At 48.4% G+C, this 27,764-nt stretch overlaps 1 protein-coding gene across 1 annotated transcript; it reads right to left on the reverse strand.

The window, feature by feature from the left end:
• Positions 1–27,764, reverse strand: LOC130477843 (broad substrate specificity ATP-binding cassette transporter ABCG2-like). Its single transcript, XM_056849920.1, has 15 exons — positions 27,496–27,764; positions 25,415–25,474; positions 24,499–24,613; positions 22,235–22,387; positions 20,533–20,690; positions 17,373–17,524; positions 16,095–16,211; positions 15,165–15,448; positions 13,317–13,399; positions 4,967–5,056; positions 4,345–4,469; positions 3,783–3,937; positions 3,024–3,113; positions 1,118–1,230; positions 1–151 (listed from the first exon to the last, which is right to left on the reverse strand). Exons 1-15 carry the CDS (start codon positions 27,762–27,764, stop codon positions 1–3), a joined length of 2,115 nt encoding a protein of 704 aa, XP_056705898.1.

Genomic DNA, 27,764 nt, shown 5'->3' on the forward strand with positions numbered 1-27,764 from the left:
TCAGGTGAACTTTTTCATGTACCGGAGTTTGGCGTAGGCTATCGTGAGGAAGATGACAATCATGCAGAGGAGGGCAACAATGTTCTCCCACATAGCCCAGTTAGTTGGCTCCACTCCCTGGCCGCAGAGGTATTGTTCACCGGAGCAAATGCTAAAAAAAATAAAAATGTGCAGATTTGGAGTGTTACACATTAACTAGACGAGCGCTCGATCAGTACAAAAATAACCTTTTCACCAGCCCCAAATACAAACTTTGCATACTGAGCAAAGGCCGCAGCTGAAGTTGTCATTGCCATTGTGAGGGGCAACTTACTCCCCAGAGAGGTCAGCTCTGATTTGCAGACACTTTTGCATTATTGGAAGGCTTCCTTCTGTCTTGCAAATTCATTTTGAAATTAAATCTGAGTCAGTTACAGCTGGAAGATATGGTTGCTATAGGGTTGCCAGCCTCCAGGTACTAGCTGGAGATCTCCCACTATTACAACTGATCTACAGTCGATAGAGGTCAGTTCACCTGGAGAAAATGGCCGCTTTGGCAATTGGACTCTATGGCATTGAAGTCCCTCCCCTCCCCAAACCCCTCCCTCCTCAGGCTCCGCCCCAAAATTCTCCAGGTATTTCCCAACCCAGAGCTGGCAGCCCTGGGGTGGAGACTGAGGAGGGCAGGGTTTGGAGTATAAAGCCATAGAGGGAGGGTTGGGAATACCTGGAGGTTTTGGGGATGGAGCCTGAGGGGGCGGGGTTTGGAGAGGGGAGGGACTTCAATGCCATAGAGTCCAATTGCCAAAGCAGCCATTTCCTCCAGGGGAATTGATCTCTATTGGCTGGAGATCAGCTGTAATAGTGGAAGCCACCACCTGGAAATTGGCAATCCTAAATTGCTTCCAAGTCAGAATTTTATTCTCTTGGCCCCTATGGACATTTATTCTGTTTGCCCCTTTTCTATAAGCTTCTCTGCGACAGAAAAATTACTCGACTTCAACTGAGTTTTCCAAAGGGCCAAATGATGTGTATTCTTTAGCAGGAGTTACTTTAGCGAGCAATAAGCAACCCCAAATTTAAGGCGAGCGAGAACCAGTTGTTTATGCGGCACAGAATGCAGCAGGGTGGCACTTACGTCTGCACAAGGGTAGAATTTGTGGGGCAACTGGTCATCAACGTGGATCCACTGGCGTCCGACGGATTATCGCTGCAGAAATGCAATCCTCTGAACTCGTTCACTTCAAGAGCCTGCGCGGAAAACCAGAGACCGAAAACAGAGCAACAATATGGATGGAGGGGAAAACCCTCAAACTAGCAGACTATATTTATTTTATTTATTTACTTTATTTATAGCTCACCTTTCTCACTGAGACTCGAGTTGGAACACAGGATATAATACAGTGAAGGCAGACTGGGGGAGGGGCCATGGCTCAGTGGCAGAGCCTCAGCTTGGCATGCAGAAGGTCCCAGGTTCAGTCCCCGGCATCTCCAGTTAAAGGGACCAGGCAGGTAGGTGATGCGAAAGACCTTTCTCTGCCTGAGACCCTGGAGAGCCACTGCCAGTCTGGGTAGACAATACTGACTTCGATGGACCAAGGGAGGTCTGATTCAGTATAAGGCAGCTTCATGTGTGTTCATGCGACAGTATAATGCAACCAATGAATAATGCAAAAGAACTGGGATTACAGAATTAGACAACAGTGAAAACAGGGCGAACTGTCTAAAATGACGAATACTCTAAACAAGACAAAGTGGAATTACCAGGTAAAGACAATGCAGTAAATACAGGTGATATAATCACTGCAGTGGATTACAATTCTATTCCTTTACAAAGTTTGTTCATTCATTTCTAATCTCTAATTAAAATGCCGTCTTGAACAATACTGTTTTGCACATTCAGCATTGGTAGTTTTTAATAAATCCACGGTCAATTCATCGACAGCAAAACCACCAAGCCTCCTTTCACTACTGATTATCACTATTTAATGCAAAGAGTTGAATTTAGCTTTCATTTTGTCTCTGTGTGTTAAGTGCCGTCAAGTCGCTTCCGACTCATGGCGACCCTATGAACGAAAGTCCTCCAAAATGTCCTATCTTTGACAGCCTTGCTCAGATCTTGCAAATTGAAGGCTGTGGCTTCCTTTATTGAGTCAATCCATCTCTTGTTGGGTCTTCCTCTTTTCCTGCTGCTCTCAGCTTTTCCTAGCATGACTGTCTTTTCCAGTGGCTCTTGTCGTCTCATGACGTGACCAAATTCATTTTGTCTGCCCTGATTTAAATAGCTGAACAGGTCTGGATTTTCAGGCAACTGTGGTGTGCTTGACCTCTGGAAAACATGCCTTTTTGAAGCAAGGCTCACAACAATTCCCTTTGGAAATACTGAATGCTGCATTCAGATTAGTTGCTTTTCGATATCTTTGTGCCCATGAGGCCAAAACAGGGTTGCCAACCTCCAGGTGGGACTTGAAGTTCTCCCAGAATTATGATCTTCAGACCTCAGAGATCAGTTCCTCTGGAGAAAATGGATGCTTCGGAGGGCCAACTCTATGGCATCACACCCCTCCCCAAACTCCGCCGTCCCCAGGTTCCATCCACAAATCTCCAGGAATTTTCCAACCTGGAGTTGGTAACCCTAGGGCAAACTAGGGATGCCACCCTCCAGGCGGGACCTGGGGAACCCCTGGAATTACCGCTCATCTCCAGACTAGAGATCAGTTCCCCTGGAGAAAATGGATGCTTCAGTGGGTGGACTCTATGGCATTGTACCCCACTGAGGTCCTTGTCCTCCCCAGGATCCATCCTCAAATCTCCAGGAGTTACCTGGATCTGACCACCCTTCCCTCCCCATCCCTTGCCGGTGGCCGGGGGGGGGGGGACCTGGCAACCCTAGGCCAAACGACAATGGCCCCCAGCACGTGGCTGGCAAAGCCAACCAGCCTGTTTCTTCTCCTCTCCCCCTGGCACTCTCCAGAGTGCTTCATTTACAAAACCGAAGAAATCAAAAGAAGGTCATAGAAAGTACACACAAATGGCATACTGACCGTCAGACCGTATCTTGGGATGCTGAAGTACTTCAACCAGTTCAGCCAACCCATCACGGAGGGAAGATTCACCAATAATCCAGAAAAAATCTAGAATTTTTTTTTGTGGGGGAGGAGAAAAGTTATGTGTTAATTCATTCTTCAAGAGAATGTTCTTGGCAAATATAGAATCTAAGTCAGGAGAAGGAGCCACTCGTCAGAACGCCCTTCCCTTGGTAGCCATTTACGTTGTTCCTGTGGAAGAGGTAGGATGGTCAACCTCACAGGTGGTGGCTGGAGAGCTCCCGCTATTACAACTGACCTCTAGCTGATAGAGGCCAGTTCCCCTGGAGAAAATGGCCACTTTGGACTCCCTAAACCCTGTCCTCCTCAGCCTCCACCCCAAAAATCTCCAGGTATTTCCCAACCCAGACTTGGCAACCCTAAAGAGGTCAGAATTCACGGATGAGTGTTTCAAATGCAAATTTACAGACAAGTGTATATGTTAACAGGAGGGGGTCCCAAACCGGCATGATTTATAGGGTTGCCAACCTCCAGGTAAGGCCTGGGGTTCTCCTGGAATTGCAACAGATCTCCAGATCTCAAAAACCAGTTCCCCTGAAGACAATGGCAGCTTTGGAGGGAGTATTCTGTGCTGCTGCATCCCTGCCGAGGTCACTGCCCTCCCCAAACTTTGCCCTCACCTGGCACTGCCTCCAAATCTCCAGGAATTTTCCTAGCCAGAGTCGGCACCCCTAAATCGATTCAGACAGGGCTCACCAGCATGAAGACGAAGCAAATTGTGATGAGGAGGTTAGCGATGGCGACCACGTTCATCCCGGCAGAGATGGCCAGGGCCATGGAGGTGGACGTGTAGGACAAGAGCACCACTGTCAGCATGAAGAAGAAGAACCGCCCTGCCTCCGCTTGGTAGCCTAAGAAGAGTGGGACGGAGAAGGCCAGTGAACGGAGGAGTTCCGAGGAGGAGTGCCGGAAAGGAAAGGCCCTCTCGGAAAGGCAGGAGGTAGAAAGGGAGCCAAAAACGTGCCCTTGTAATCTGAATCAGTGGGACAGGGACACATTGGAACAATTAGGAAGGGCCTCTGACTCATCTCTATACCCATTCAAATGACCAATATGTAGGGTTGCCAGCTCTGGGTTGGGAAATACCTGGAACTGATCTCAGTCATCTAGAGATCAGCTGTAATTCTAGGAGATCTCCAGGCCCCATCCAGACGTTGGCAACCCTAATTGGAAGCGAAGGGCAGAAGGTGGGAAATACTGCTGCCCGCCCCTTCCCACTACCATTTTGCCCATGCCAGGCATCCAGCAGCATCCATACCAATCATCCAGTAGCTGATACACGAAAAGATGATGGCAGGCATGGTCCTCATGGGGAGGAGGTCTCCGAACATCAGGGCGAGGAAATAGGCTGACACGCGGTAGTAGCCGCTGGTGTACTGGTGGCTGATGGGATAGAACGGGACATTGCTCACAAGCTGAAAGGGGGCACACGTCAGGAGGTAACGACCCCCCCCCAGACATTTTTGTAAGAGTTGATTCCATTCTACCCGATTCCTGAGTTCACATCTTATCTCAGCCACTGGTGGTCTCTCTTAAGTAGAGTTGCCAACCTCCAGGCGCTAGCTGGAGAGATCCCCCGCTATTACAACTGATCTCCAGCATGTAGAGATCAGTTCCCCTGGAGAAAATGGCTGGTTCGGCAATTGGACTCCACGGCATTGAATGTCCCTCCCCTTCCCAAACCTCCTCTGGCTCTGCCTCCAAAATATCCAGGTATTTCCCAACCCGGAGCTGGCAACCCTGCCCTCCACCATCTCAGGTGCAAGAGAAAGACAAGGCTTTTCAAGGTAACAAGATATCATCATCTCAACTCCAAACTCCAAATTTCCTTACCTCCATCTACCCCCCCTTATTTCCTTGTGAGGAGGGTTGATACTTACATAAACAATTTCTTGTCCCTGATGAACAGCTCAATGGAAGACACACTGGAGAAGCATTGGTTTGTGGTTACAAAAAACAAGGATCCAACCCTGAAAAAGTTAACCAAAATGGAGTCAGATGCCATCGCGAGTTCCTTTAGAAACAGATCTGTTCCCATTCTGTGCCAAAACATCCCCAAATGTCATTGGGCTCACAGTAAACCATTTAAGAATATATAAAACGCTGCTGAGGTCTCGCCCCTCCTCAAACCTTGCTCTCCACCCACAAATAGGGTTGCCAAGTAGTAGCTGGAGGTAGTAGCTGGAGATCTCCTACTATTACAACTGATCTCCAGCCGATAGAGATCAGTTCACCTGGAGAAAATGGCTGCCTTGGCAATTGGACTCCTTGGCATTGAAGTCCCTCCCCTCCCCAAACCCTGCCCTCCTCAGACTCCACCCCAATAACCTCCCGCTGGTGGCGAAGAGGGACCTGGCAACCCTACCCACAAATCTCAACGAATTTCCCAACTCAGAGTTGGCAAACCCTAGCTGTCCTAAGCGGAGTGACACCCTTTTATTCCACTGAAGTCAACGGGCTTGGAAGGGTGTTAGGGTTGCCAGGTCCCTCTTCGCCACTGGCAGAGCCTGAGAAGGGCGGGGTTTGGGGAGGGGAGGGACTTCAATGCCATAGAGTCCAATTGCCAAAGCAGCCATTTTCTGGCTGCGTGGAGATCCAGGACTTAAATGCTGGAACCCAGCTTGAAACCATCTGGGTAAAAATTAAGGGAGAGAAAAATAGTGATGTTATTGTGGGGGTATATTATAGACCCCCAAGCCAAACTGAAGAGTTAGATGATGCTTTCCTGGAACAGATGTCCAAACATTCAAAAAAGAAAGATGTAGTCGTAATGGGAGATTTCAATTATCCTGACATCTGTTGGAAGGTTAACTCTGCCAAAACAACTAGGTCCGACAAATTCCTCACTTCCCTTGCAGACAACTTCATAGTCCAAAAAGTGGAAGAAACGACAAGGGGAACAGCCATTTTGGATCTGATCTTTACCAATTATGATGACTTGGTTTATGGGGTAGAAGGAGAGGGATCTTTAGGTGGGAGTGACCATGTTCTCCTGGAGTTTGTTATACAACAGAAAGGAGAAGCAAGAAATAGTCGAACATGTACTCTAGACTTTAAGAAAGCTGATTTCAATAAATTTAGGGAACTCAACTTCCGGCAAGATGGCTGATCTGATCGCAACTTCTCTCAAGAGCTCTTGAGAGAACCTGGAGGCGCTTTGGATATGAGTCACCTTCAGTGACTCGACCACGTTCCTAAAAGGTGGAACGTGGAGCAGGCAATTCCTGCTGCCGACCAGTGCGGTTTGACTCCCAAACTCTCCCCCGGGAACGAAAACCGGGGGGGGGGGTTGAGGCTGTCCCGCTCGGCTGAGGGAGGACCATCGCTGCGAGCACCTCTAATGGAACCGGGATCAGATCTCCTCTACCTAATACCAGCTTTTGAAATATTTTAATCATCAGAAACCCCAACATCCGAGACCTGTAAGTGCCAAGAACTTCTTTTGTTTGCTTTTCTTAAAAAAAAAAGAGATGGAGGAGTTTTTTTAAACTAGCTGTACACCCCCACCCCTCCCTTCCCAAGACCATGAGATAACTTGATAATAAATAAAAAAAATCACCAACCAGACTGAGGATTATAAATCTTTCTTGCGGGTAGACATAACAACTGAGGATTTGAGTGACATTGTACGCAGCAACTGAAGACTTCGAGTTAGAAGGGGGAGGGAAGAAGTTTTATTTCCGATTTGAAATACTTTAGCTTTTGAGCCTTCCTGCCACGTCTCATTGTGAGAGCGAGGAGACTCAGTGAGAAGTACCGGATGTCCCTACAGACCTAACTAGAAGACTCTTGAAACTCGATGGTGGGTGTTACATCAATACTGCCCGTCTATGCAACTAATTCTACAGGGAACCATGGATTTCAAAAGAATGGAGGAACTTTTGATGCAGCAAACTGAAACACTTAACAAGCAAATTCAACATCTACCACAGCATATGACTCAACTACTCGACCAGAAACTTGACAATCTTATGAATGAGATTAAGTCAATTAAAGAACAAGTGAAGGTATTAAAAATAGACATGAATAAGATGGAACTTACTATAACAAAAGTGGAGGAGGAACAAAAGGAAATTTACAAGGAAACCAAAGATAATGAGAAATAAATTGAAAACCTACAAATGCAAGGAGAGATTTTGAAGGACCAGATGGCATTTTTGGAGATGAAATCGAGAGAATCAAATCTACGAATACGCAATCTCGCGGAAAAATATGGGGATACCAGAAAGACTATGATAAAGTCACTTGCTGACATTTTCCATTTAAGTGATCAAAAATTAAACTACGCAATAGATAAAATATACAGAGTTCCCCTGTCACCAAAAATACAGAAATCAACACCCAGGGAGATTGTAATTGTCTTTTTTGATCTCAAAATGAGGAATACAATCATGTAAATCCAATATGATAGTCCTCTTTCGGTAGATGGATTACCCTTAATAATGCTAAAAGATATACCTCGCCACTTGGTTGCAAAGAGAAATGCTTACAAAGACTTCACAATGATGCTGAGGAAAAATGGAATAAAGTATGCCTGGTTAATACCACAAGGACTTACGTTCATCTATAAACAGAGCAGATGTGCCGTCAATTCACCAGTTGAAGCTGAAAGATTTGTATTAAACCACAAAGAACTGACAGATCCAATTCAAGGCAGAGACCAAGAAGAAATGCGACGGGATGAAGACTCAACTGGGCAAGATGTAGCAACTGGGCACCATCGACTTCAAGAGACTATACCGAGAAAGCAAGAAAAGAACAGTAGAAACCCCTGACAGAAGAAGTCTTTTAAAAAGAAGGGATGAAGGGTTGGAGGGTATTAAAATAATGGGAATAAGGGGAGGTGTAGGGAAATATAATTTTTTTTAATTTACATGATAATGTAAAGTATGTGTAGTTCTATCCTAGTTTTTGGAATAATTTATACTCTATTAGCATTTTTAATTACTTTCAATGTTAATTAATCATATCAGATAGGGTTACAAAGTTATGGCGTATGCACGGATATAAGAAAGAAATAGATAAATAAAAATAAATATATACTGTTTTAGAAGGATAGGCAAAGAGTAATACAAAGAAGTGACTGGATTAAGAATGGGTTAGAGGAAGTTGGGGGGGAGTTCAAATTGATATATGTATTTTACTATGAGGATATCCATTCAGCATTGTACTACTATTGTTTATATATGGAAAAATAAGCTAGATGGTATATCGAATGGGATTATTGTATCAACTTTATGGAAAAAGCAATAAAAAAAATTTATATAAAAAAAATAAATTTAGGGAACTACTGGGTATGATCCCGTGGGTGAGAACACTGAATGAGAAGGGAGTACATGAAGGATGGGAAATTCTTAAAAGGGAGATATTGAAGGCGCAATTTCAGTCAATTCCCACGAGGAGAAAAAAAGGTAGAGGTTTGAAGAAACCAGGGTAGATGACTAAAGAACTTTTGGTTGAGATAGGATTTAAGAAGGGCATGTGCAAGAAATGGAAAAAGGGAAAAATCAACAAAGAGGAATTCAAACAAGTAGCCAGCACATGTAGGAAGAAAGTCAGGAAGGCTAAAGTGCAGAATGAGCTCCGGATAGCCAAGGAAGTTAAAAACAACAAAAAAGGGTTTTTTGGTTATGTCCATAACAAAAGGAAGATCAAGGTAACGATCGGGTCATTGCGTAAAGAGGATGGTGAGTTATTAACAGGGGAGGCAGAAAAGGCAGAATTACTTAACTCCTTTTTTGTATCAGTCTTCTTCCAAAAGGGGAATAGTGCTCAACCTGGGAATAATGGAGCAGAGGATGCAATAGGGGAATTACAGCATAGTATAGTCACTGAGATAGTACGGGAATAGCTGGCTACTCTTAATGAATTCAAGTCTCCAGGGCCGGACGAACTGCATCCAAGAGTGTTAAAAGAACTGGCTGAAGTGATTTCAGAACCACTGGCAACCATCTTTGAGAATTCATGGAGAACAGGAGAAGTTCCAGCAGACTGGAGGAGGGCAAATGTGGTCCCCATCTTTTAAAAGGGGGAAAAAGAAATCCCAAACAATTATCGCCCAGTCAGCCTGACATCAATACCAGGTAAAATACTAGAGCAGATAATTAAACAGACAGTCTGTAAGCACTTAGAAAGAAATGCCGTGCTCACTGAGTCAACATGGGTTTCTCAAAAACAGGTCATGCCAAACTAATCTCATATCTTTTTTTGAAAGAGTGACAAGTATGATAGATGAAGGGAATGCTGTAGATGTAGTGTACCTTGATTTCAGTAAAGCCTTTGATAAAATCCCCCATGATCTTCTTGAAACAAAGCTAGTAAAATGTGGGCTGGACACTGCTACTGTTAGGTGGATTGGTAATTTGTTGACCAACCGAACCCAAAGGGTGCTTATTAATGGCACAACTTCATCCTGGAGAGGAGTGACCAGTGGGGTACCACAGGGGTCTGTCCTGGGACCGGTACTATTTAATATTTTTATAAATGACTTGGATGATGGAATAGAGAGCGTGCTAATTAAATTTGCAAATGACACCAAGTTAGGAGGGGTAGTTAATACCCCGGAGGGTAGGGTCAGAGTTCAGAATGACCTCGATAGACTGGAGAGCTGGGCCATAAGTAATAAAATGGATTTCAATAGGGAGAAGTGTAAGGTACTTCACCTAGGCAGAAACACCATAAGGCACAGGTACAGGATGGGAGATAGTTGGCTTGACAACAGTACATGTGAAAGAGATCTGGGAGTCTTAGTGGACCACAAACTGAACATGAGTCAACAGTGTGATATGGCAGCTAAGAAGGCCAATGCAATTCTGCATCAAAAGGAGTATTGTGTCTAGATCAAGGGAAGTAATACTACCACTGTATTCTGCATTGGTCAGACCTCACTTGGAATACTGTGTCCAGTTTTGGGCTCCACAATTTAAGATGGCTGTCAACAAGTTGGAGCGTGTCCAGAGGAGGGCAACCAGAATGGTCAAAGGTCTGGAATCCATGCCCTATGAAGAGAGACTTAGGGAGTTGGGTTTGTTTAGTTTGGAGAAGAGAAGGTGTGAGGGTCTCTGTCTTTGTGTCTCTGCTTTCCATCACCTGCGGTGTTATCAGTGAACTCGTAAAAGCAGTTCACACCTTCTGGTCTCAGGCGCCAGGCCTGATGGCCCATGTATCTTCCCCCCCCGCTGTTCTTCCTGCCAGTACTCCCTCAGGCCGGTGCGGCCTTGGAAGTGTGATAGCCGCACCAAACTTCCTGGGATCCGTCTGATGTTTTGTATTATGCCAAGCTTGTAACTTCCCATAACAATAAGTGTGAACCCCAGTGCCCCAGTGCCCTGGAGTCAATATATTCTGTAAACCCGTATAGCCCCTCACTTGCAACTTTCTACCTGTGCCTGTCTCATCTCCTGAAGGCTTCAATAAATCTATTGTTTCTGTATCAACGTCTGAGCAACTGATTTGGAGAAGCAAACTCAGAGAGGGGGATCTCTCACATTAAGTTGCAAGTCCTTGCCTCTCGGACTGCAGCTGTACCGCTTTGGACAGAATGTCAGCCGACGAGGACACCACCCCTAACCCCGATGCCCCCAAGGAACCGGACGAGCCGGAGAAGCCGGACCCGAAGGAGGAGGGAGCCAAGCCAAAGAAACCGAAGGGTCGCGCACCCGACCAAGATCGGGACGGACATCCCCGGGGGCTTACTTATTGGCTGGACTCTCCCAAGGGCTGGTCGCTCTCGCGGACTGCGGCGAAGGATCGCCGGTTGGCCTTCCCCAGCACGGGACTCGAAGGGGACCCGGCCCGCAAAGAGGCCCTCATGGAGGAAGAACGAAAGCAGTGGCAGGAAGACCGCCGGGCTATGCAGGAGCAGATGGAGATCATGCAACGCGTAATGGGTGAGATGGCCACGACCCTAGATGCGCTGAAGTTGCAACCTCCAGCCGGTGCTCCCCCAGACGGGGCGCCGGTAGTTCCGCCCGCAACCCCTGCCCCCCCGGCCCGTCGGGACCTGAAAGTCACGTATGACGGGTCGGGAGACCAGTTGACCTTTTTTATGGTCCAAGTAGACATTTTTATGCGGGAACAAGGCCGAACCTTCGTTTCTGAGGAGTCCCGGGTGCAGTACGTGGCTTCCTTACTGCAAGGGGAGGCGGCTGCCTGGATGGTGTTGCAGTATGAACTCCGCTCGCCGGTGCTGCGAACCCTGGACGAGTTCATGGTAGCACTCCGAAACCGTTTTGAGGACCCGACTCTGGGTGAGCGGGCTAAAGCCTCCCTGATGCAACTGCGCCAAGGGACTAAGTCGGTGGCGCAGTATGCAAGTGAGTTCCAGTCACTGGCTAGCCGAATTCTGGACTGGAGTGAAGCTACCTTGGTACAATGTTTCAGGGAGGGTCTCAACCCAGACCTCCAACATTGGGCCTTCATGCAAGGGAACCCCCCGGATGTGGAAGGTTGGGTTCGCCATGCTGCTGACATCGAGAATCGCAAACAACTCCTGAACTTGTCCAAGCAACGGCTTGGGCGAGACCCCAGGCCCCGAGGTGACCGTGGCCGGGAACTCCGGCAAGGGGGTGGCGGGGGTCTCTCGGCCGCGGAACGCCGCAAGCGGTTCGAGGCCGGCGTCTGCCTGATCTGCGGGGGAAAGGGTCACTTTGCATCGCAATGCCCCTCTCGCTCAGGCCGCCCGACCCCCCCCCGCCAAACCCAGGCCGAGCCGACGAAACCGGCCGCCGACAGCCAGCCTCGCCGCAGAAGTGGACCACTGAGCCGACGCTCCGGCGCACCCTCCGCTCTCCACGCGCGCCCCCAGGATGGGGCATCCGGCTCTACGGTCCCATCGGGGTCCCGGATTACAAATACCGTCTTTGATTCGGACGGCTCCCCGGAAGCCACCACCCCGTCCCCCTCTTCCAGCGAGGAGGAAGAGTGGGAACAGCCGGCAAAAAACGCCGTCGGTCTGCTGTAGAGGGGGCTCCGCAGCAGACCGTCCCTATCGTTGTGCAAGGAGCTCCACCGATGGTAAGCGCCCAAGAGGACAATGTATTTGTGCGTGTTCATCTGTCCCTACCCAAAGGGGGTCCCCCGTTAGAGGTCCCCGCGTTGGTCGACTCGGGAGTGGAGGAACAGGGCCTTTCTTCCGCCTATCACCCCCAAACGGATGGTCAAACGGAACGAGTAAATGCGGTAGTAGAATGTTATTTGCGTTGCTATGTAAATTTCCACCAGGACGACTGGGTCGACCTGCTGCCATTTGCCGAATATGCGTACAACAATGCGCCTCATTCCTCTACCGGCTTTAGTCCCTTCCAAGTTATATACGGGACGGATTTTGGCCCTTTCGGTTCTGCCCCCGTCTCGCCAGAGCTCCAGTCTACCCCTGATCTTCAGGAGTGGATTCAGGTGGTTAAATCCACCTGGCCATGGTTGCTCAAAAATCTGTAATATATTCTGTAAACCCGTATAGCCCCTCACTTGCAACTTTCTACCTGTGCCTGTCTCATCTCCTGAAGGCTTCAATAAATCTATTGTTTCTGTATCAACGTCTGAGCAACTGATTTGGAGAAGCAAACTCAGAGAGGGGGATCTCTCACAGAAGGTTGAGGAAAGACATTATAGCCATGTTTAAATATTTGAAGGGATGTCATGTTAATGAGGGAACTAGCTTGTTCTCTGTTGCTCCAGAGACTAGGACACGGAGTAATGGATTTAAACTAAGAGAAAAGCGATTCCACCTAAACATTAGGAAGAACTTTCTGACAGTGAGGGCTGTTCGACAGTGGAATGCGCTGCCTCGGAGGGTGGTGGAGTCCCCGTCTTTGGAGGTCTTTAAGCAGAGGCTGGATGGCCATCTGTCGGGAATGCTTTGATTGTGGGATCCTGCATGGTGGAGGGAGGGTTGGGGTCACTGGGGATGTGGGGGAGGAGGTAGTGGTTAATGTCCTGCATTGGGCAGGGGGTTGGACTAGATGACCCTGGTGGTCCCTTCCAACTCTATGATTTTATGATCTCTATCGGCAGGAGATCAGTTGTAATAGCAGGAGGTTGGCAAGCCTAAAGGGTGTAACCCTGTTTCGGATGGCCCTTTTAATCTTGAATATAACCAAGAGCAAATCTTTGAACATGTCTGCTAATTCTATGCCTCCAGCCCCCCAGTCAATGGATTTATTGGCACTGCCTGGTTTGTGTTTCTCAGAGGTGGGAGCAAGTTGTTTTCACGCAGGGTTGAGCGGTTACCGGTTTTGAATGCCGCTCTGATCAAGCTTCGTGCCAAAGAAAATGGCCCCCACAATGAGGGCCAGGATGACCGTCACCAGAACCTGGAAGGGAACAAGAAGAATTAAATGAAGAGGAAATCCCCCAAGAACTCATTGACACCAATTACTTCAAAATCCAAGAGGTCTGAAAAATTCAAAACAAGCGGGAATGTTCTTCATTAGCCCCAGATCGATTCCGTTCGCGACATGTTGTTTTGGTAGCCGCTGCCACCAGCGCCTCCAGGGTCTTCCCTGTGTGACTGAAGGTAAGCTGTGTGTACGCATGGAAATATTTTGGAAACAACACATTACTCTTAAAAGCCATCCTGTTAGACAGAGCTTCTGCCTGAAATGTTGAAAGAGTTACTGTAAGAACCGTGCGTGACCTTACTCTCTGACATTTTGTGGCTGGCTTAGCCTCTTGTGGAAGTAGGGCTGCCAGTCATGGCCTGGCAACCAGAGGGAGACTGGAGGTGGTGGTGACATGGGAGGGGACTTGTGGCATGATGTCATTTCCGGGAAAAACCTGGAAGTGATGTCAGTCCTCTCTAGGAATCACCAGAACCAGAGTTTTCGGTGATTCCTAGAAAGGATTGGCGACACTGCCAGGTTTTCCCCGGAAGTGACATCATGCGGTTGCCCAACAGCCATTTTTTCCAGATTAATTTTCTCCTGTTGGCCACAGCAGTGGCACCTGGAAATAGGATTGCCAGGTGTCGTCCCTCCACCCCCCCCGCTGTTGGCAAGAGATTTGGTGGTGGTGGTGGAGATTTGCGCGGGCATGCAATAATGTCCCTTCCGGGGTAAATGCAGAAGTGACAGGGATGCTCTAGCATATTCCTCCCAAAACTCTATGGTTTCCATAGTCTTTTTTTTTAGGGACATGCTAGAGCGTCCCCGTCGCTTCTGGGTTTACCTTGAAAGGGACATTATTGTGCCACCCTTTAGCTAGCCTGTTTCCCCCGCTGGCTAGCTGAGGAGCTGCGGGCAGGCCTGTTAATTGGCGGGCAATTGCCCATAGGGTTGCCAACCTCCAGGTACTGGAAAACCAAATATAAGATAGTGCTGTCAAATAAAGTGGTACGACCCAAAATAATTACAGCACCAGGCTCATGAATACAAAGCTTATATATAATATACAATTCCAAGAAAGGACAGAGAATGCAGTACTAGCTGGAGATCTCCTGCTATTACAACTGATCTCCAGCTGATAGAGATCAGTTCACCTGGAGAAAATGGTCGCTTTGGAAGGTAGACTCTATGGCATTGAAGTCCCTCCCTTCCCCAAACCCCGCCACACACACATGAATACACAAAGCTGCCTTATACTGAATCAGACCCTTGAGAGTCCATCAAAGTCAATATTGTCTACTCAGACTGGCAGTGGCTCTCCAGGGTCTCAGTCTTTCACATCACCTACTTGCCTGGTTCCTTTAACTGGAGATGTTGGGGATTGAACCTGGGACCTTCTCCATACCAAGCAGATGCTCTACATAGCCCCTCCTCAGGCTCTGCCCCAAAAACCTCCCGCAGGTGACGAAGAGGGACCTGGCAACCCTAATTGCCCACCATTAACAGGCACCTGGCAACCCTACCTGGAAATGGGAGCCAGGGATGGGGAATGCCCCACGGCTGGCTGGGGTTTGGCAACCTCCTGCGGGCAGCCCTTTGGTGGTTGTGCCCACCACCCTGTGTCAGAATCCCAAAATGCCCACTGTCTCGAAAAGGCTGTAGAGGGACCCTCAAGTCTGCCAGTCCCAGACACATGGAAGGGACTGACGGACACAGAGGAATCCAGATGTTCCCGTCACAGAACCTCGCTCCTTACTTGTGCCACGGAAGCCTGAGGGTTCCGGATGAGGTTTTTGAGGGAGCGCTGAGACACCCAGTAGAGTTGGGTGAAGAAACCGTTTGCATATGTCACTTGAGTCCCATGCCTCAACTTCTTCGGAGTGATCCCTCGGGCACCTTCCCATCTTTGGAGCTCTTTCATCATGTCCTCGTATTGGCTGGAAGTGATGTATTTCTCATGCAGCGAGTCCACCACGGTCTTTGCCACGGCCTCCTCCTCCTCCTCCCCCTCCCCCTCCACAGGATTCGTGCCATCCGTCTCTGAAACAAAAGCACCTGATCAGCATGACTGATGTATTGACATTTATGTTAATTTCTTAGGGACAGAAAAAGAAGAGGAGTCGGTTTTTATATGCCGACTTTCTCTACCTTTTAAGGAGAATCAAACCGGTTTACAATCTCCTTCCTCTCCTCATAATAGACACCATGTGAGGTAGGTGTGGCTGAGAGAGTTTCAGAGAGAACTGTGACTAGCCCAAGGTCACCAAGCAGGCTTCATGTGGAAGAACGGGGAAACCAACCCGGTTCTCCAGATCAGAGCCCGCTGCTCATCTGGAGGAGTGGGGAAATCGAACCCGGTTCTCTAGATTAGAGTCCCCTGCTCATCTGGGGAATTGAACCTGGTTCTCCAAATTAGAGTCCGCTGCTCATGTGGAGGAGTGGGGAAATCAAACCCGGTTCTCCAGGTTAGAGTCCACCACTCTTAACCACTAGATCAGGTGCTGTGGAAGACAGGCAGGACAATGCTGCTGCAGCCATCTTGTTTGTGGGCTTCCTGGAGGCACCTGGTTGGCCCCTGTGGGAACCGACTGCTGGACTCGATGGGCCTGGGTCTGATCCAGCAGGGCTTGTCTCATGTTCTTATGAGCAAGAGTGAGCCTTTGGTCACTCAAACCCGCCTTCTTACCAGTGTGGCTCTTCATGGACTTCTGGCCACCTTTCTCTGCTGCCACAGCCGTAGAGTCGCCATTGATCACATCAAGAAAAAAGTCTGCTGGGTTGTTGAAAGGTTCACACTCATATCCTTGGGGGTGAAAAGAGAGAGAAGAAAATATTCCAAAACATACTCAGAGAGTTCAGGATTGCCTTAATTTAGAACTAAAATTAAATGTTAAATATGTAGGGTTGCCAACCTCCAGGTAGTAGCTGGAGATCTCCCGCTATTACAACTGATCTCCAGCTGATAGTGATCAGTTCCCCTGGAGAAAATGGCCGCTTTGGCAATTGGACTCTATGACATTGAAGCTCCTCCCCTCTCCATTCCCCCGTCAGGCTCCACCCCCAAAATCTCCAGGTATTTCTCAGCCCGGAGCTGGCAACCCTATGGGGACCCCATGAAGTACCACCTCATGGGGTTTTCAAGGCAAGAGATGAACAGAGGTGGTTTGCCATTGCCTGCCTCTGCATAACAACCCTGGACTTCCTTGGGGGGGGGGGCTCCCACCTGAATACCCACCATGGTCAACCCTGCTTAGCTTTCGAGCTCTGACAAGATCACGGCCGTCTGCGCTATTGTGTGTGTAAAGTGCCTTCAAGTCGCAGCCGACTTCTGGCGACCCCTTTCTGGGGTTTTCATGGCAAGAGACTAACAGAGGTGGTTTGCCAGTGCCTTCCTCCGCGTGCACCGCAACCCTGGTGTTCCTTGGCGGTCTCCCATCCAAATACTAACCAGGGCTGACCCTGCTTCTGAGATCTGACGAGATCAGGCTAGCCTGGGCCATCCAGGTCAGGGTAGGGCTACTTAAATGGGATATAGAGCAATATTTAAATGTCAGTGACAAAACCTGAACTCCACAGTGAAAAGCAGATATCTAAAACAAGTATGAGAAATAAAACCCCATAAAGATTAATACTAAACCCGGCACAAACTCTAACAGGCATTCACTTCAGGGTAGGTTGCCAACCTTCAGGTGGGGTCTGGAGATCTCCCACTATTACAACTGATCTCCAGCAGATAGAGATCAGTTCACCTGGAGAAAATGGCTGGTTTGGAAAGTGGACTCTATGGCATTGAAGTCCCTCCCCTCTCCAAACCCCACCTTCTTCAGGCTCCACCCCCAAAATCTCCAGGTATTTTCCAACCCGGAGCTGGCAACCCTACTTCAGGGTAATTTGATGTTTCTGCCGGTCACAGGGCAGGCTCATCCTGGCTTTACAACCTCTTTTAAGAACTGAACAAACTCACCCACAGAACGAAAATACTCCAGTGCGTTATTGGCTGGGCCATGGTAAAGAACCTTCCCCAAAGCCAGCAAAGTCAAGCTATCAAAAAGCTTGAATATGGAATATCGAGGCTGGTGGATGGAGAAGATTATGGTTCTGCCTCTTCTGGACAGCCTGCGAGGGAAGGAAAAGGCCAACGTTTCAAAAGTCCACGAGGAAAAATACACACCCCTCCAACGACCTCGGGTCTTTGTGTTGATTATGTATGCCATTTCTCGCTCTCCCCACTCGTTTCCGCACATTTTGCCCACGTTTTCGTGATAAAATTGGTCCCTGAAAACGCGGGCAAAATGCAGTTGAAATGCAGGGGGAGAGCGAGGCGACCTCTAACAGTCAGAAACGGCATGCATAATCAACACAAAGACCCGAAGTCGTTGGAGGGGTGATGGCGAGGGAAACAGCCATGCATACAAGGCCTAAGAAACCACACAACACTCCACATTGTCTCTTGGAGTGGCAAAGGCTCTGTGCAGAGGCACATGGAAATGGGACGTGGTGTGCGGGATTTTTTTCCTGCTGCTGCTGCACTCTTCTTCCTCTGATCTTGACGTGAGAAAGCATGTTTCAGCCCACAGCCTGCAGCAAGTTAAGGCAGGGGAAGCTGCCCTTGCCCTCAGAGCCTAGTTTGATTGAACAACTGATTCCCTGTTTTACATGTGAACAGAGGGGCCGTGCATACTCAGCTCCCCCCCAGAAGTACTTTTCAGTGCAAAAAAGGCTCCTCAGAGAACTTGGACCCAGGACCAAGGGTTCTGTTTCACACAGAGGAGGGCTGATTCTTTGTTAGCAACTGATGTCTCATCTCTCCCACATGTGTGCATAGAAACATAGAATCATAGAGTTGGAAGGGACCACCAAGATCATCTAGTCCAACTCCCTCCACAATGCAGGGAATTAACAGCTACCTCCCCCCCCACACACACATGTTTGTTATTGCGCTGGAGGAAGCCTCTGCTTCTACCCCTCTTGTTTGTAGAGCAGATAAGCTGCCTGTCTCTTTTTTTGGGGGGGACCTCTGTCTCTCTGAAGCACTCCCGTGCCTGCCAATGTGTGCAAGCAAAGCCTTTGATACTGCCTTCTGAAGGACAGGTGGGCGGGTTGCCTATTTGAGGGTCAGGGCAAGCCTCTCTCATCCCACATATGCCCTGCAAATAAAAATGTGTGGCAGGTACAGCCCTAAGGATGAAATAGTTTACATCAACAAAAGTCATGGTCATATACCGAAAACCCTCCCAGTGGTGCAACGCTGGTTGAAAAGTGGAAATGCTGCACATGCACAAAAGTGCCAATCAGAGTGATCTTGATTGGTGGGAAGATCAGCTAATTGTTCTAGTTGGATGATGCCCCTTTCAAGTACATATCTACTGAATCACACCCTTCCCTAGCTGACCCTCCTGCCTCCTGGGAAAATGAAACCAACAGTGAGCCATAGCATAGCAGTGAGATCGAAAAGTTTCTGACCTTTCTTGAATGTCAGAAATCTGAATTTTGAACATTTATGATATACAAATGGACATGATTTCAATGGATCTTTTCCATTGTCCATTTCTAAACATGCAGATACATATTGAATTATTACAATACCAGTTAAATTGGACCATTTCAGTTAACTTTTTTTTCTGGCGACTATCTCAAGGAACATGCATGTCTCTTTCTTTCACACATGCACAGGGTCTATTGATTTGCAAGCAAGCAGTGCCGAACCAAAATGAAAGTTACACCTAACAACAGTTGTATATCATACACAGCTTTTCCAGAATGTTAAACTGAAAGTATTCATAGTTTTAAGTTATACTGTTTTCTTAAATGGTAAAAATAACATAAGGGAAGTGTATGCTACTTAGTTGCCATGCTGAAATATATTTACAAGTATTCCAATAAACGTTATTAAGAAAAGCTTCGAAGTCGTTTGACTATAATATTAAAGTGCATATTTTGGGTATCTGGGCAAACCCAGAGTAACAAGCCTAAACTAAAATAGCTTTTTAACAAAACCACTGAGGGTTACCATAATATTTCCCCAGTGTGAGAAAAAAGCATATTAGGGGATGTTTTTCCTAATCAAATATTTCAGTTGAACTATTTTTCGCTATTCAAATGTTTGGGCAGATGTTTGTCCAGCATGAAAAACTAAGAAGGCATATTTTTTGGTGGTTTATTTTCCTGACAAACCAGATCAGATCACAATAAAGCATTGGATTTTTTCCCAGTTCAAAATCTTCCACATGGTTAACTTTATAACAATTGCAAAAAAAAAAAAAAAAGCCATGAAAAGCCATCACAGTTGAATTTCTGCCGGTTATGCTGCCAGCAAAGGAACAGGAGGTAGAGGAAGTTGTGAATTTCCTGCATTGTGCAGGGGGTTGGACTAGATGACCCTGATGGTCCCTTACAACTCTATGATTCTATGTTGACTACTGAGGGGCAGAGACATGAATAGCATCTCCAACTTGTCCGCACCCCGGGGTAGTCATCTTTGAAACGGAGTAAGGAAATGCCTCGCAGTATAAGAAGAATAAGAAGAGTTGGTTATTATATACCAACTTTCTCTACCACTTAAGGGAGAATGAAACTGGCTTACAATCACCTTCCCTTCCCCTCCCCACAGCAGACACCTTGTGAGGTAGGTGGGGCTGAGAGAGCTCTAAGAGAGCTGTGACTAGCCTAAGGTCACCCAGCTGGCTTCATGTGTAGGAGTGGGGAAACCAACCTGGTTCACCAGATTAGAGTCCGCCGCTCACCGCTCTTAACCACTACATCACATTGGTAGCATTTGCTGATAACATGAACATTAAATGCTTGGAAAATGTTCCTGAGATCAAACGGAGGGAAAACGGTGCAGACACAAAAATATATGATGTTTCCTTAAATGTTACAAATAATTAGCGCGGAAACCCTCTATGATTCCACAACACAGGCGGCAACATGAGTCCCAGTATTATCCTAAGAGGTCTCCCCACTCCATTAGCACCATCTCTGAAACAAGGGAGAAAGGGGAGTTGTGGGGTACAGAGTTCTGGATCAGTTCTGGACGTGGGGCAGTTGCAAGCCATTGGGTTTCTTCCAAAGGAGGGGGGTTCCTGGAAGTTCTTCCAGTGGTTTCCAGGAGGGCCAGTTCTTACCTCTTCAGCAGGAGCAACACCGCGTTGGCTGTGCTCGCGTCCAGGCCGGTGGTTGGCTCATCCAGGAACAGGACTGGGGGCTCTGTGATCAGCTCCATCCCAATGTTGGTCCTCTTCCGCTCCCCCCCAGATACCCCTCGGATCAGTTCCGTTCCTACCTGCATGAGAGGAGTTTAAGGTCTCACCACGTGCGCCTTGGACGCTGAAAGCTCCACCCTCTAGCCCCCAGGAGGAAAAGCCCCTGCCCCATGTGGGTGGCCAGGCAACCTCCAGGGGAGGGGCCGTGGCTCAGTGGAAGAGCTTCCGCTTTCTGTGCAGACAGTCCCAGGTTCGAAAGATACCGGCTGGATATTAGGAAAAATTTTTACAGTAAGAGTTGTTCAACAGTGGACTCGGTTTCCTAGGGAGTTGGTGAGCTCACTGGCAGTCTTCAAGCAGCGGCTGGATGAACACTTGTCAGGGATGCTCTAGGCTGATCCTGCATTGAGCAGGGGGCTGGACTAGGGACCCAACTCTATGATTCTAGGATTGTAACAGATACTCAAGTGCCCCACACATCTCATTATCTTTCATAGAGTTTTTTCCTCTGTGCCAATGGAAGACACGCTTCATACATCTGATGAAGTGGGATTTAGTACACCAATATCAGTTAATGTCAGGCATAGGCCTGAGAATGGTATGCTGTGGTTACACCAGGTGCCGACCAAGGGCGGCTCCCAGATTGTTTTGACTTTCTCCAGTGGGAACCTTCCAGAGCTCCTGACAACTCTAGGGAGGGAGGTTGCCATGGTACCCAGGCTTATATCCCGTTTGCCCATCTATTTATGCCATGTATTGAACTATGATCTTTACTAGTGTCCTTTTGACTCCTGGCTTCTGATACCTGTGGATTTTTCTAATAAATCAGCTTTCTTTGGACTGTCTGTCTGCTGAAGTCTGTTTATAGGATTATCACGGGACTAGACCTCACAGTTAGGTCTTTTATGCATGGCTGTTTTCCTTACAGTCACCCCTGCGATGACTTCAGGTCTTTGTGTTAATTATGCATGCCGTTTCCAATTGTCAGAGGTCGCCTCGCTCTCCCCCTGCGTTTCCCTGCATTTTGCCTGTGTTTTCAGAGACCTGTTTTATCTTGAATTTGAAAACGCGGGCAAAAGGCGGGGAAACGCAGGGGGATAGCGAGGTGACCTCTGATGGTCGGAAACAGCATGCATAATCAACACAAAGACTCAAAGTTGTACCAGGGGTGACCACAAGGAAAACAGCCATGCATAAAAGACCTTAATCTTTCAGGTGCCAACCCGGTTCACCAGATTAGCGTCTGCCGCTCATGTGGAGGAGTGGGGGAATCAAACCCGGTTCTCCAGATTAGAGTCCACCACTCCAAACCACCACTCTTAGCCACTACACCACACTGGCAATTGGACACTATGGCACTGAAGTCCCTCCCCTCCCCAAACCCCGCCCTCCTCAGGCTCCGCCCCAAAAATCTCCAGGTCATTCCCGACCTGGAGCCGGCAACCCTACGTAATGGGTAGGTAGACCAGATGGCAGAGAGGTGGGATTTATATGCAATAAAGAGCCCAGCAATTATAATCCTCGGGGGTCTTTGAAGGAAGCCCTTGGAACAGCTCTTAGATAACATGCAAGCTCACTGCAAGCCCTTGAGGTCCCAGAGTGCCAACTCCCAGGAGGACGTCACCTTAGCATCCGCCACTTTGCTGAGCCCCAACTCGTTGATGATCTGGGTCACCCGCTCTTCTTTCTCTTGGAAGCTGATCGAGTCCGGGAGCCGCAGGGCCGCAGAGAAGAGTAAATTCTCCCGCACTGTCATTGTGCCCATGACAACATCATCCTGAAAGCAACATACCCCTGGGGTGTTAGAAAGCCCTTGCAAAGGGATACCCTTGCCCAGCTCTTCCTGATGCCAGGATTTGAAAATCAAGCATAGTTTTGGGAAGGGGTTCTGCTCCAACAACCTGGCAGAAATTAACTGCTGGTAAACCTTTTTCTGGCATGGAGATAGCGTTGCCAGATACCCAGTAATGGCAGGAAATTGCCCGCCAATTAAGGGGGCTACCGATCGACCCTCAGCTACCTGGCGTAGGGTTGCCAGGTCCCCCCTTGGCTCCGGCGGGAGGCTTTTGGGGCGGGGCTGAGGCTAAGATTGCGTGCTCATGGCCACGCTGACGTAATTGCATCACTTCCGGTTTACACCCAGAAACGCCGCATTGCAACGGGCCTTTTGCCACTCAAGGCCTGTTGTGATGCGGCACTTCCGTATGTAAACCGGAAGTGACATGATTGTGTCAGCGCGGCCGTGCGTACACAATCCCCGCTTCCAAGCTGGGCACTGGATTGGCAGGCAATCACCTGCCAATCTAAGCAACCTGGCAACCCTAAGCAGGTGGAAGCTGGCCAGTGAAGGGGGGGAGGAATTAACATAACTTCCAGGTTTATCCCGGAAGTGACAGGGATGCTTTAGCACATTCCTTCAAAAAACCAAATATATATATATATGGAGGAAAGTGCTAGAGCATCCTCATCACTTCCGGGGTAAACCTGAAAGTGACATTAATTGCCAATGACAAAGCTCCCGCCGATGGCAAGAGGGGACCTGGTAACCTTACATGGTGATCAAATGGGGAAAATGTCACCTTGGAATGCAAACGAGAGATTTTAACGGTAAGTTTAGAGCACCATAGTTAGGGATCCCCGACCTTTTTGAGCCCGGGGGCAAGTCTGGAATTCTGACACGGCATGGTTGGTGCGGTCACAAAATGGCTGCACAAAATGGCTGCCACAGGAGGCGGCGAGAGCCACAAAATGGCCGCCGCAGCTTCCCTTCAGCCGCCCAGTGAAGACCTTCCTGTTGTGTTGCCAGCTGCTGCCAAAGCCCCACTTGGCCCCACCCACTTTCTGGAAACACTTGGCGGGCACCAGGAAAGGTGTCGGCGTGGGCCATGGAACCAACGAGCACCACGTTGGGTACCCCTGCCATGGTGGGATGGTTGGTTTTTAAAGAATTATAGCTCCTGTCCTTTATAGCTGAGGGTTTCCAGTCCCGTGTAACCTTTGGGGAATGATCAACTCTCCAGCTTTCACAGAAGTCTCCCTTTCTCTCTCTTGACCGTTCACTGTCCACAGGGCCCCCCTGCTTTCCAGACGCGGCTGCTCATTTGGATGTCGTTCCACCCCTCCCCAAAAAAGCCTCTTGCACACCCATCTACTGACACGGCATTCTGAGGCTGTTTATATTTGGCGTGTTGGAAGGAGACCTCAGTCCCACTGGGAAGAGATTCCTCGCTAGACAAATATTTGGGGAATCTGATAATTTAAATTTTGTAACCCCCTCGTTCCCAGGAAGGCCTTTTCCCCCAGCTGGGTTACTGTTAAAGCTGCCACGTGCTTTATAAAGCGAGTGTGGCCGGCACGCTGGCGTGATCAGAAGACAGTCCTTTCCCACAGCGAAATCCTGACCCTTTTGTCCAGATTTTTAGAGCTAGTGAGGGGTGAACCGTGTAAATCAGAGAGGTATACACAGAAATATAATTACAGTCCTATTACTACTTCTGTGGGCTCCTGTCAGAACTGTGAACAGTTATTTAAAAATAACTATGCTCACAACCTTTGCCCCCCACCCCCCCACTCTCTGCTTTTCCTGCCACTATGAGACCCTAGAAGCTAAAATGACTAAACTGAGGCTATCGTATTTTGGTCACATCATGGTCACTGGAAAAGACCGTCATGCTAGGAAAAGTTGAGGGCAGCAGGAAAAGAGGAAGACCCAACAGGAGGTGGATGGACTCCATCAAGGAAGCTGCGGCCCTCAATTTGCAAGACCTGAGCAAGGCTGTTAACGATGGGACGTTTTGCAGGACTTTGATTCATAGGGTCGCCATGAGTCGGAAGCGACTTGACAGCACTTAACAGACACACACATACACTCACACATGAGACACTAACCTGAACGACATATCCTGAGATGCACTTGAAATTGGGAGGCTGCAGGGCACCGTCTATAAGAACATCCCCAGACAAGCCGGCAGGGTCCTTTCGAGCAGCCAGAACATCTAGGAGACTGCAGAGAGGAAAGGTTTCTCTCAGGTTTTTCTGCTTGTTAGAGCAGGGGAGTCAAACATAAGGCCTGCGAGCCAGATCCAGCCCCTTGAGAGCTCTTATCTGGCCCCCAAGCCAGCCGAGGCAGCCCCCCCCCCCACACACACACACGACTTTCGATCTGGGTTGGCCTAGCCCGTACCAAGTCACATTTATGTCATATCTGGCCCTCGGAACAATTGAGTTCGACACCCCTGTGATAGAGCATCTTCATTTCTTCTATTTATTTACTTCATTTAAACCCTGCCTTTCTCCTCCATGGGGACCAAATGTGTCTTACATCCTCCTCTCCTCCATTTTATCCTCACAACAACCCTGAGAGGTAGGTTAGAGTGTGTAACTGGCCCAAGGTCACCCAGCGAGCTTCCATGGCGCAAGTGGGGATTCGGACCCGGGTCTCCCAGATTATAGTCCGACAGTCCAACCGTTACACCAAACTGGCGTTCTCATCACCCGCAGGGATTACTTTTAACTGAAGGGACTTGAAGATAGTAACTGTCAAAACCCTCAGCTTGTCTCACCAAATGCTGGGAAGTTTCTCAACAGCTGACGCATTAGATGGGTTAAAGACGTTTCCCTCGGGGGCTCCTACTCTGCAGTGTTATGTGTACTCAGCAGTCGGTTCCATTGAGTTAATGGGGCTGACTCCAAAACCAGAGAGTGCAGAGCCTTAACAGTGTTTTTGTGTTAACTGCAAATAGCCCCGTCGCTTTTAGCGCACCGCGCAGCAGAAGCACTGTTGGACAACCCCAAATATACTCACGATGATTTACCGCTGCCAGTTGGACCCAGAATAGCGTTCATGCCCGGCTTCATAATTCCACTAGAAGGAAAAGGAATGACGAGGGGTCTCCAGTTATTATAGTGAGTAAGCAGGGGGGTTTTGGCAGCGTTCTGACATGGTACAGTTGGACAGCCATCCATTATCAGATCAAGATGACTCGTCCTGTTGGCATGAAATTTGGCACAGAGTCTGACGGGTGAGAGGTTTAGTTGGGGTTTGGGGGCATTTTTAAGGAGGGGCCATGGCTCAGTGGTAGAGCATCTGCTTGGCATGCAGAAGGTCCCAGGTTCAATCCCCAGTGGCATCTCCAGTTAAAGGAACTAGGCAGGTAGGTGATGTGAAAGACCTCTGCCTTGAGACCCAGGAGAGCCGCTGCCGGTCTGAGTAGACAATGCTGACTTTGATGGACCTTGATGGTCTGATTCAGGATAAGGCAGCTTCATGTGTTCATATGTTCATGTGTTCCCTGGGCCTCCAGCTCAATTCCAGGCACATGTTAATTGTTTGACATTGAGTGAGTTCTGCAACTTATTTTCATGTGCAATCCTATCGGACCCAATATGACACTATCTCGTTTAATTTTTTATTATGGTAAGGGGTCTCAAAAGCTGGAAGTGGCTGAGGCCTCCAAGAGGGCCTGGGTATAATCTGACCAAATTTTAGCAAAATCTAAATTGCTTCTTTGAGGTATTTACCCATTTCTGTATCCACTCTTAAGATACCTTCGATAACATACCTTCAAGATCTCTTTTCACAGGTTTAGATTGTCAAAAAGTCAGTGGTCATATATGCGTGGCTGTTTCCTCGTGGTCAACCGCCGATTACTTCGGGGCTTTGCTTTGATTATGCTTGCATTTTCCGACCGTCAGAGATCACCTCACTCTCTTCGCGCGTTTTTGGTTGTTTTGACCACGTTTTCTGAAGAGCGAGGTGACCTCTGACAGTCAGAGCCAGAAAAGCAGACAGAATACCTGCAGAAACTTTTATCTTTTATTGAGGTGATTTGGCAGTGGTGAAACAACACCCTCCTGGCAGACGATGACCCAGGCCTCAGTTGAAAGGGAGGCCTCCAGGACCACGCCCAGGCTCCTGGCAGAGGAAGCTGGTACCCATTGTGCCCTGTCAAGAGTTGGGAGCTGAAGTCCATACTCTGGCCCTCCCGGACCAGCCACGGGACCTCCGTCTTCATTGGATTCGGTTTCAGCCGACTCTGCTTCAATCAGTTCACCACGATTCCCAGGGACATGGCCAACGTATCTGGGATGGCACCCGGCCGGCCGCCCATCAACAGATATAGCTGGGTGTCATCTGCATATTGATGACACCCTAGACTAGCTGGGCGAGGGGTGTATGCAGATATTAAAGAGCATTGGGGAGAGGATCGCCCCAGGGGGACTCCGCACACCAAAGAGAAGAAGAAGAAGAGTTGGTTTTTACACACCAATTTTCTCTATCTTTTAAGGAAACTCAAACTGGCTTACAATCACTTTCCCTTCTTCTCCCCACCTCAGACACCTAGTGAGGTAGGTGAGGCTACGAGCGTTCGGAGAGAACTGTGACTAGCCCAAGGTCACGCAGCTGGCTTCATGTGAAGGAGTGGGGAAACCAACCCGGTTCACCAGATTAGTGTCCACCACTCATGTGGAGGAGTGGTGTATCAAAACCCGGTTCTCCAGATTAGAGTCCACCACTCCTAACCACTACACCACGCTGGCTGAAAGGGTGTTGTGTTGAGCCCCTCTCCACATGCTCTACCCTCTGTCCCCAATTCTGGAGAAATGAGATTAGGCATGGAAGGGCTTTCCCACGTATCCCAGCATCAACGAGGTGGTGGGTCAACAGTTTGTGGTCGACTGTGTCAAACACTGCCAACAGATCTAGTAATGATAGCAACGCTGACCCACCTCGATCTATGGAGATTGCCTGTCCAACTAACTGCCCAAGATGAGAGTAATCTGCAACACACCAAGAATACTTTTCTAAATGTTTTCTAGCTGCTCGTTTTAGCTCCCTTCTCCCATCACACGCGCGGCAGCTTTTGTAAAGCCACATAAACTTACTACACATTCTGAAGGATTTTCTTCTCCACCACTGTTGGCTTGCAGGGGAACCCGTGAGACCGCTTGATGGAATACTGGATGTTGTGGAAACTCACGACGGACCCCCGGGGAGACCGGAGAGATTCCCTGGTTGGCACTGAACGCTGGAACGTGCCCGCGTGCCCTCCTTCATCCCCAATGGTTGCTCTTGCTGCTCCATCTTTGCCAGGGGTGAAAAACTCTATGGGGCCAACGCTCACAAAGTCTTTGATATTATCAGCAGTTCCCAT

The sequence above is a fragment of the Euleptes europaea genome, chromosome 5, assembly GCF_029931775.1.
Source record: "Euleptes europaea isolate rEulEur1 chromosome 5, rEulEur1.hap1, whole genome shotgun sequence".
In the NCBI taxonomy this organism is placed as follows: domain Eukaryota; kingdom Metazoa; phylum Chordata; class Lepidosauria; order Squamata; family Sphaerodactylidae; genus Euleptes; species Euleptes europaea.